Source organism: Ranitomeya variabilis, chromosome 5 (genome assembly GCF_051348905.1).
Source record: "Ranitomeya variabilis isolate aRanVar5 chromosome 5, aRanVar5.hap1, whole genome shotgun sequence".
In the NCBI taxonomy this organism is placed as follows: domain Eukaryota; kingdom Metazoa; phylum Chordata; class Amphibia; order Anura; family Dendrobatidae; genus Ranitomeya; species Ranitomeya variabilis.
Genome location: NC_135236.1, coordinates 675,460,197 through 675,469,736, shown reverse-complemented (window position 1 = coordinate 675,469,736; position 9,540 = coordinate 675,460,197). Strand labels below are relative to the sequence as shown.

Below are 9,540 nucleotides of genomic sequence, written 5' to 3'. Positions count from 1 at the left end.
AAAATAACTACGGTAAGTGCCTAATAATTCTGCAAACTGATACAGGGAGGGGCATTTTGAGGCCACACCTCATTACACATCACCTGATTTGCTTCATCCATTGGTTGCGTGCCACCCATGTGACCGCGACGCGACCAATCACAGCAAGCCGTGACGTAATTTCAGGTCCTGAATGCCTAATTCTGCATTCAGGACCTGAAAATTACGTCACGGCTTGCTGTGATTGGTCGCGTCGCGGTCACATGGGCGGCACGCAACCAATCACAAGCCGTGACGTAATTTTAAAATGCGCGCGTTTCCTGCCTCCCGTGACGTCACGGCTTGTGATTGGTCGCGTCGCCCATGTGACCGCGACGCGACCAATCACAAGCCGGAACGTAATTTTAAAATCCTGAATGCCTAGAATTAGGCATTGAGGACCTGAAAATTACGTCACGGCTTGCTGTGATTGGTCGCGTCGCGGCCACATGGGCGGCACGCGACCAATCACAAGCCGTGACGTCACGGAAGGAAGTAAACGCGCGCATTTTAAGCAAAGAACGCTGCCGGTTCCCTCGGTGAGGTCCAGGCTGCGTCGGAGAGGTGAGTATAGCAATATTTTTTATTTTAATTCTTTCTTTTACACATTAATATGGATCCCAGGGCCTGAAGGAGAGTTTCCTCTCCTTCAGACCCTGGGAACCATCAGGGATACCGTCCGATACTTGAGTCCCATTGACTTGTATTGGTATCGGGTATCGGATTAGATCCGATACTTTGCCGGTATCGGCCGATACTTTCCGATACCGATACTTTCAAGTATCGGACGGTATCGCTCAACACTAGTAAAAACGCATTAATACCACACAAAATCCCCAAGAAAAACGCACCTGCGTTTTCGGCCAAGAGATGCAGAATCTGCACAGAAAATTCCAGAGGCAAATCTGCATTGTGTGCACATACCCTAAATGGATGAACATAGTACTATATGGTGGGTATACAGCAATGTGTGTGACCAGCACTATAAGGGTATGTGTCCACGTTCAGGATTGCATCAGGATTTGGTCAGGATTTTTCATCAGTATTTGTAAGCCAAAACCAGGAGTGGCACAATTAGAGGAAAAGTATAATAGAAACATATGCTCTACTTCTGCATTTATCAGTGATAAATGCAGAAGTGGAGCATATGTTTCTATTATACTTTTCCTGATAAATGCAGAAGTGGAGCATATGTTTCTATTATACTTTTCCTGATAAATGCAGAAGTGGAGCATATGTTTCTATTATACTTTTCCTGATAAATGCAGAAGTGGAGCATATGTTTCTATTATACTTTTCCTGATAAATGCAGAAGTGGAGCATATGTTTCTATTATACTTTTCCTCTAATTGTGCCACTCCTGGTTTTGGCTTACAAATACTGATGAAAAATCCTGACCAAATCCTGAACGTGGACACATACCCTAAGGTGGTATACGTGACAGATGAATATGTACATATCACACCAGAGATCAGCAGCGTCCGCTCTTGTGGGGACGGTGTGGGTGGCTCTTAGAAGAGCCTTTGGGTTGTGTGGATGATACGGGGTCAGTGTTGATCACTTGCTCTTCTTGCTGCTCTCGGTCTTCTTGGGCAGCAGCACGGCCTGGATGTTGGGCAGGACGCCCCCCTGGGCGATGGTCACCCCACCCAGCAGCCTGTTCAGCTCCTCGTCATTGCGCACGGCCAGCTGCAGGTGTCGGGGGATGATGCGGGTCTTCTTGTTGTCCCGGGCGGCATTGCCGGCTAATTCCAGGATCTCAGCGGTCAGATACTCCAGCACAGCAGCCAGATAGACTGGAGCACCGGCGCCCACCCTCTCAGCATAGTTACCCTTGCGGAGAAGTCTGTGCACACGACCAACCGGGAACTGCAGTCCTGCCCGGGATGAGCGGGTCTTGGCTTTAGCACGGACCTTCCCTCCTTGTTTGCCACGTCCAGACATCACAGAGATCAACAATATCACCAGAGAGAAAAAAATCTTTTGTGTGTGGTGATTATGGCTTCTCCTGCTCCTTCTATAACCTGCTGCTGCCCCGCCTCCTCTCCTGCCAATGGCTGAATCTGAAGTTACCAATGGGAACAAGACTTGTGGAAACACCAATAAGCTGCAGTGGGTGGAGATCTTGACGTTTACATTGGTCACATGACTTTCTCACCCAATAGAACAGTGATCTGACAGCATTGCTCATTTGCATGGCCGGTCTATAAATATGGCCGCTCTGGGAGGAGCAGGATTAGTGATGGGAAATCTAGTTCATTTTGGTGATTAGTTCACCATGAACTAGTTCACTGAAAAGATTAGTTCAAAAGATTAGTTCATTTAGTTCAGTATTGCTCTGGATTCTGCTGAGAAGAGATGGATCAGTTCTAGTTCGTTACACAGAAGCTGTGGCTCCAAGGATGAGTTATAGTTTTGTTAAAATGATCAGAAATAGTTAATACATCTGATCATTACATAAAAAACTCTTGTTAAAGGGGTACTCAGTCTGGAGAAAAAAAATTCTAAAGTTATTTATTCAAGTTAGTAATTTCTTTTTTTTCTTTGTGAAATATTCAAACCTCCCAGTGCGCAGTGTATTATCTGCACACACTATGGTCACTTGCAGTGTCTCTGGTATTGAGCACTGAGCAGGCAGACAGTATTCATTTCACACCACTGCAATAGGTTACAAAAGGAAGAGATGTGGTGAAACTACACAGAACTACAGATTTACCAAGCTGCCTTAGGGTATGTGCACATGTTCAGGTTTTTTCGCGTTTTTTTCGTGTTTTTTCGCAATAAAAACGCTATAAAAACTCATTAAAAACGCATACTTTATGCATCCTATCATTTAGAATGCATTCTGCGTGTTTTGTGCACATGGTGCGTTTTTTCTGCGGAAAAAACGCATCGCGGTAAAAAAAGCAGCATGTTCATTAATTTTGTGTTTTTATGCGTTTTTCCAGCTATTCTATGCATTGGGAAAAAATGCACAAAAAACGCATCAAAATCGCGGTAAAAACGCATGCAGATTTCTGGCAGAAATGTCCGTTTTTTGTCAGGAAAATTTCTGCCAGAAATCCTGATGTGTGCACATACCCTTACAGTAAATGCATCTTTTGCTGCCCATAGCAACCAATCACAGCTCAGATTTCACTTGCCAGCGCACTGCACTACTGCAGTATCAGAAAGCTGACCTGTGATTGGTTGCTGTGGGGCAAAGAAAATCTTCCTATTAGACAGCCTGATAATTCTCCACCCTATCCTGTGAGGAGCTGATAGGAAATGCATCATGTCATGTGACCTGTGAACTAAATGAACTATGTGAACTAAATGAACTGCTGAACTAGATGTTCTGTTGAGAATGACTCAGGACAGCCTAGTTCAACGTGATGCATCTCACTGAGCCCAGCAGCAGTTCCCCCTGTATTAGTGTAGAGTACTGACTAATAATGATTGTGTATGAGGGAGCTGAGAAGCCGTTCAGCATCCTGAGAACAGAACAGGAGCCAGTGGTAAAGATTGTAGCAAGGCTGATCCTGTACAGGAGGCTGATCTTATCATAAAGACTGGTGAGGGGCATGAACCACAGCACAGAATCACTCTCTCATACACACATGAGCTGTGTCTGTCTACTGTACAATTTCAGTTTTTATTATATTTGTATTTGATGTGTGGTATAGTGTTTTACTACCTTCTTTTCCAGCATCAGGAGCTATAAAGAGCAAGTGTGAGAGCAGGGATCTTCAGTGTGAGGAGCTGTATGAGGGATCACTCTCTGTCTCCTCCCACTTGCTGTTTAGTTCATAATGAACTAATCTCTGTCAGGATGGTGAACTAGATGAACTAGTTCACTCTGAAGATTAGTTCATTTTGAACTACTCACTCACGAACTACCCATCACTAAGCAGGATCATTATTTTCTTTTCCAGTGAAGAGAACTTTCTGCTATCATTATGCCTGATCCTGCCAAGTCTGCACCAGCAGCCAAGAAGGGCTCCAAGAAAGCTGTGACCAAGACTCAGAAGAAGGATGGTAAGAAGCGGAGGAAGACCAGGAAGGAGAGCTATGCCATCTATGTGTACAAGGTGCTGAAGCAGGTCCACCCTGACACCGGCATCTCCTCCAAGGCCATGGGCATCATGAACTCCTTTGTCAATGACATCTTTGAGCGCATTGCAGGGGAAGCCTCCCGCCTGGCTCACTACAACAAGCGCTCCACCATCACCTCCCGGGAGATCCAGACCGCTGTGCGCCTGCTGCTGCCTGGAGAGCTGGCCAAGCACGCCGTGTCTGAGGGCACCAAGGCCGTCACCAAGTACACCAGCGCCAAGTGATCTGCTCCGTGCTCTGCACCCACAACCCAAAGGCTCTTCTAAGAGCCACCCACCCCGTCTACATCAGAGCTGTGGCTGCTTGTCTGTTCTGCTGCACTGACTGACATTGTAAGGGATGACCTGCAACATATATTGTAGAAAGTAATTTAATGACTGACCACCAGTATGGATTCCTGAAAAATGTCTCATAACCCAAATGTTGGGTGTCTATGAGAAGGTAAGTGCCAATCTGGATGTTTGTAATGCGGCCAATGTGATATCTGGACGGATTATACTGAACCACACAACGGTGTTATACCAGCGTTCTAGAACCTGGGAATATAGCATATAGGCACTATATGAAGATGGGAGAAGAACTGGCTAAAAAAACTGGAAAAGTGTTATAAATAGCACATTAACTGCAATATGGAGTGGGGACTGCAAGGATCTGTAGTGGAACCACCTCTTCCGACAAGCCTACAACCTGCAGTAACCACCGATCAACCAAACCGCTGCATGACCAGCTCTTCACTCACCTACTGTATCCTCACCCATCCCTTGTAGATTGTGAGCCCTCGTGGGCAGGGTCCTCTCTCCTCCTGTACCAGTTATGACTTGTATTGTTTAAGATTATTGTACTTGTTATTATTATGTATACCCCTCCTCACATGTAAAGCGCCATGGAATAAATGGCGCTATAATAATAGTGGGAGCAGTGGGGACCCCAAGTTATTGTTCGGACCAATTATTTTTAGAACCACTAATGGCCTTGTGGATGGGACTGAGTACACTGTCAGCCTTCGCTATTCACACCACTATGCAGGATAATAAACTGACCTTGACATTACAATGCCATTATTATTATTATACATTTATATAGCGCCATTTATGCCATGGCGCTTTACACATGAAAGGGGCGAATATAGACAAGTACAATAGACATGAGTAACACAAGGCACACAGTACAGAGGGAGGGAGGACCCAGCCCTATTTATAGAGGGGAAACATCTAGAATACAGAATCCAGTTTGCGGCACATGTTAAAAATCAAATATTAAAAAGGCGGCACCTCCTCCTGCTGTCACCTATCACTTATCCCAGAGCGCGGGGTCCTAGTGCCGTCTGACTCCAGTGCTCTCCTGGGAATAGGCGCAGAGGAGCTGTTAACTCCTTCACTGCTTGGCGATATTTCAGCAGTTTCTCATTGTTCTCTCTACATCTTCTGATATAACGCGCCCTTCACTCCCCAGAGCGGCGGAGGCTCCGGATCAATGATAAACTCACAATCACTGATCTGTTCCTAGGTCTGAATCCCACTTGTCTATAACAGGAGCTACATGAGCAAAGCACAGTACGGAGGGTGTACAGCGCTATATGGGGGTATAAGGCACAATATGGATTTATACAGCGCTATATGGGGGGTATAAGGCACAATATGGATTTATACAGCAGGATATGGGGGTATAAGGCACAATATGGATTTATACAGCAGTATATGGGGGTATAAGGCACAATATGGATTTATACAGCAGTATATGGGGGTATAAGGCACAATATGGATTTATACAGCAGTATATGGGGGTATAAGGCACAATATGGATTTATACAGCGCTATATGGGGGTATAAGGCACAATATGGATTTATACAGCAGTATATGGGGGTATAAGGCACAATATGGATTTATACAGCAGGATATGAGGGGTATAAGGCACAATATGGATTTATACAGCAGGATATGGGGATATAAAGTAGGATAAGGAGGAGATACAGCACTATATGTGCATCCGTGATTTCTCTCGGTCTCCCGCCGCCATTGATCCGAGCAGGAGGTCACCGGGGAGGACTCCGGTCTGTGACTAGATGTAAGGTCCTCGCGATAAAAGCGGGAAAATGACAGGAAAAAGTGCGGGAAATTCAAACTCCCCAACAGTTCTGTGCTCCGCCCAAATGTGAGGAGAAGCCGCAGCTCCTGCTGCTGGGGGAGGGGCTGGTGATCGCCCGGTGCCCGGATGGCTGCAGTCTGCTCTGCGGGAGCTGGAAACATCGGGCACTAAAGGGTTAACACCAAGTGTCTCCGGGGAAGTGACCCTGTGGGCGGAGCCATAGCCCTACTGAGTGCTGATTGGCTGAGCGCTGAATATGAAATTCCCGCCCAACGGCTGATAGTTTCTCCCGCTCTTTGTTCTTCTCAGTGTAACACACAGCGCTATATGGAGGGAGGGAAATGATATATGGCCGCATACAGCGCTATATGGAGGGTGTATGGTGCTATTTGGGCATAGACCGCATCACAGAGAGGAATACAGCACGATATGCAGTGTATGAGGCATTATATGGGGTGTGACACTATCTGGCGATATATAGCACGATAGATGAGGTATTCAGCACTTTATGGCCACATATAGCACAGTATTACTGCTGAGGGCAGACACAGCGCTATTTCCGGGGTATATAGGGATAGTCTTCACTATATGTGGACAAAGTGATAGAGAAGGGGAAATGGGAAAGAGTCCGCTCACCCGAGGGGCAGCACGGAGAAGCCTGGAACCAGCAGAGGTGAAACAGAGGAGCGAGGAGGCAGGAGGTGTGTACGATAATATCCACATGTATTATAGAAAGATGAATGAAAATTCCCTCAGTGATCCAGTGTGACCGAGTCCTGCACCTTCCAGCTCTTTGGGTCTCAGTCACACTGGAGCTGTCAGGCACTTTTAATTCATTTTTCTACAATAAATTTGGATGTTATCGTACATAGCTGCTGCCTCCATGGTTTTCCGTTCCTCTAAGGCTATGTGCACACGTAGGAAATGTGGTGCAGAATTATCTGCACTAAATCTGCATCTGCAGTTTTTATGCAGTTTCTATGCAGATTCTATGCAGATTCTATGCAGATTCTATGCAGTTTCTGTGCAGTTTCTGTGCAGTACAATGTAAATCAATGGGAAAAAAAAAAAGCTGTGCACATGGTGCAGAAAAATCTGCAGCAGAAACGCTGCAGAACTGCACAAAAGAAGCGACGTGCACTTCTTTGAAATCTGCAGCGTTTCTGCGCAGATTTTTCTGCACCATGTGCACAGCTTTTTTTTTTCCCATTGATTTACATTGTACTGTAAATCACAGTGCAGTTCTGCAGGGTTTCTGCAGCAGAAAAATCTGCTGCAGTTCTGCACCAATTCTGCACTAAATCTGCATCGTGTGCACATACCCTTAATGTGGAAAAAACACTATTTTGATATACACATCAGTATATAGCACTATGTGGAGGGTTTCAGCACTATACGTATGCATACGGCACAATGTGGAGGGCATAAAACACTACACGGACGTATACAGAACTATATGTTGGTATATAGAGCTATACAGAGGGAATATAGCACAATACTGAGGTTCAGAGCACTATATGGACTCATACAGCACTATATGGAGATATGTGCAGCTATATGATATGGAGCTATTCCACTATATGGAGCTGTGTGATAAAGCCTCACCTAAGAAATAAGCAGTAGCTGCCCCGTCCTACTGTAAACGATATCTATAACTCTGTACGTAACCCCTTTCTCATGTACAGCACCATGGAATTAATGGTGCTAGATAAATAAATAAATAATATAGGGGCAGAGCCTTCATGTTAGGCTAGGTTCAGATTGCGTTAGTGCAATCCGTTTAGCGCGAGCGCTAGCGGATTGCGCTAACGCAATGTCTTTTTCGGGGCCGCGTTAACGTCCCCGCTCTCGCATATCCCCGATCTGCGAGAGTGGGGAACGGACCTCTGGCGCGCCGCGGACGCTGCAAGCAGCGTCCGAGGCGCGCTACAAAAGACCGGCACATCGCTAGCGCGTGCCGAAAATGACACGCGCTAGCAATGCGCTCTAACATTGCCGGCAATGGGAGCGCTATCGGACGCGGTGCACGGCGTTAATTTCGCCGTGCAACGCTGTCCGTTAGCGCTATCCCATTAACGCAATGGGAACCTAGCCTTACTGACAGGTGAGCATTTCCCTCTCACATCCTGTGTCTAGATGTGGGGCGCTATGTGAGGATTGGGGGGATCTAGGGTGATGATGAGGGGGCTCCACTGTACAGCGCAGTGTACGGGGATATGGGAGTACAGCGCCATCAGAGGCCGCTGCTGCAGAACCTCGTGTAGACATGATGTGACCCTTTCCTGCATTATCGCAGCCTGTAACCAGTGTGAACTGCGGAGACCCAGCAGCACTTCATGGAGGAGGGAACAAGGAGATTACTGGGAGTTGTGATGAGCTTCCCCTGCATAATGATTGGATGCAGACAACCAATGGAGTGTAGGGGGCGTGTTTCACATAAACCAATGAGAACGATCACATGAGTATAAATACCCTTCTCTTGTTGCTCTTCTCATCACATCTGTATTTATTTCTACAGAGCTATGGCCAGAACTAAGCAGACCGCCCGTAAATCCACTGGAGGGAAAGCTCCCCGCAAGCAGTTGGCCACTAAGGCCGCCAGGAAGAGCGCTCCTGCCACTGGTGGAGTGAAGAAGCCGCATCGCTACCGGCCAGGAACAGTCGCTCTCCGGGAGATCCGCCGTTACCAGAAGTCCACCGAGCTGCTGATCCGTAAGCTTCCCTTCCAGCGCCTGGTGAGGGAGATTGCCCAGGACTTCAAGACCGATCTGCGCTTCCAGAGCTCGGCAGTCATGGCCTTACAGGAGGCCAGCGAGGCTTATCTGGTGGGGCTGTTCGAGGACACCAACCTGTGCGCCATCCATGCCAAGAGGGTCACTATCATGCCCAAAGACATCCAGCTGGCACGCAGGATTCGTGGGGAGAGAGCATAGATCCGTCCCGGGCACCAAAGACAACACAACGGCTCTTCTCAGAGCCACCAAATCCTCCCACTAAGGAGCCTATTCCTAAACTCCACATCCTGCACTTTATCCTTGTAATAGGTAGAAATGGGTTAAGTAAGGCTACGTTCACATTTGCGTTGTTCGCCGCAGCGTCGGCGACGCAACGCAAATATAAACGCATGCACAACGCAGCGTTTTGTGACGCATGCGTCCGCTTTTGCATGGTTTTGGGCGCAGAAAAAACTGCAACTTGCTGCGTCCTCTGCGCCCTGACGCATGCGTCACAAAACGCAAGTGCAACGCATGTCCATGCGCCCCCATGTTAAATATAGGGGCGCATGTGGCGACGCTGCAGCGCAGAACGCAAATGTGCTTGGATAAGGCATTATCTGAGCA

General features: G+C 47.1%; 3 protein-coding genes across 3 annotated transcripts; 2 read left to right on the top strand and 1 right to left on the bottom strand.

Moving 5' to 3' along the window:
• Positions 1-1,527: 1,527 nt before the first annotated feature.
• LOC143774070 (histone H2A type 1-like) lies at positions 1,528-2,084 on the bottom strand. The gene has a single exon (XM_077261365.1). The coding sequence runs from the start codon at positions 1,960-1,962 to the stop codon at positions 1,576-1,578; it is 387 nt and encodes a 128-aa protein (XP_077117480.1). The 5' UTR covers positions 1,963-2,084; the 3' UTR covers positions 1,528-1,575.
• Positions 2,085-3,944: 1,860 nt separating this feature from the next.
• LOC143774069 (histone H2B 1.1-like) lies at positions 3,945-4,386 on the top strand. The gene has a single exon (XM_077261364.1). It carries the CDS (start codon positions 3,957-3,959, stop codon positions 4,335-4,337), a length of 381 nt encoding a protein of 126 aa, XP_077117479.1. The 5' UTR covers positions 3,945-3,956; the 3' UTR covers positions 4,338-4,386.
• A 4,335-nt stretch (positions 4,387-8,721) lies between these two features.
• On the top strand, positions 8,722-9,132 carry LOC143775172 (histone H3). The gene has a single exon (XM_077263013.1). The coding sequence runs from the start codon at positions 8,722-8,724 to the stop codon at positions 9,130-9,132; it is 411 nt and encodes a 136-aa protein (XP_077119128.1).
• The last annotated feature ends 408 nt before the right edge of the window (positions 9,133-9,540 follow it).

Excerpts from the sequence above, each read along its gene's own strand:
- LOC143774069 (XM_077261364.1), top strand. The coding sequence starts at position 3,957 with ATGCCTGATCCTGCCAAGTCTGCACCAGCAGCCAAGAAGGGCTCCAAG.
- LOC143774070 (XM_077261365.1), bottom strand. The coding sequence starts at position 1,962 with ATGTCTGGACGTGGCAAACAAGGAGGGAAGGTCCGTGCTAAAGCCAAG.
- LOC143775172 (XM_077263013.1), top strand. The coding sequence starts at position 8,722 with ATGGCCAGAACTAAGCAGACCGCCCGTAAATCCACTGGAGGGAAAGCT.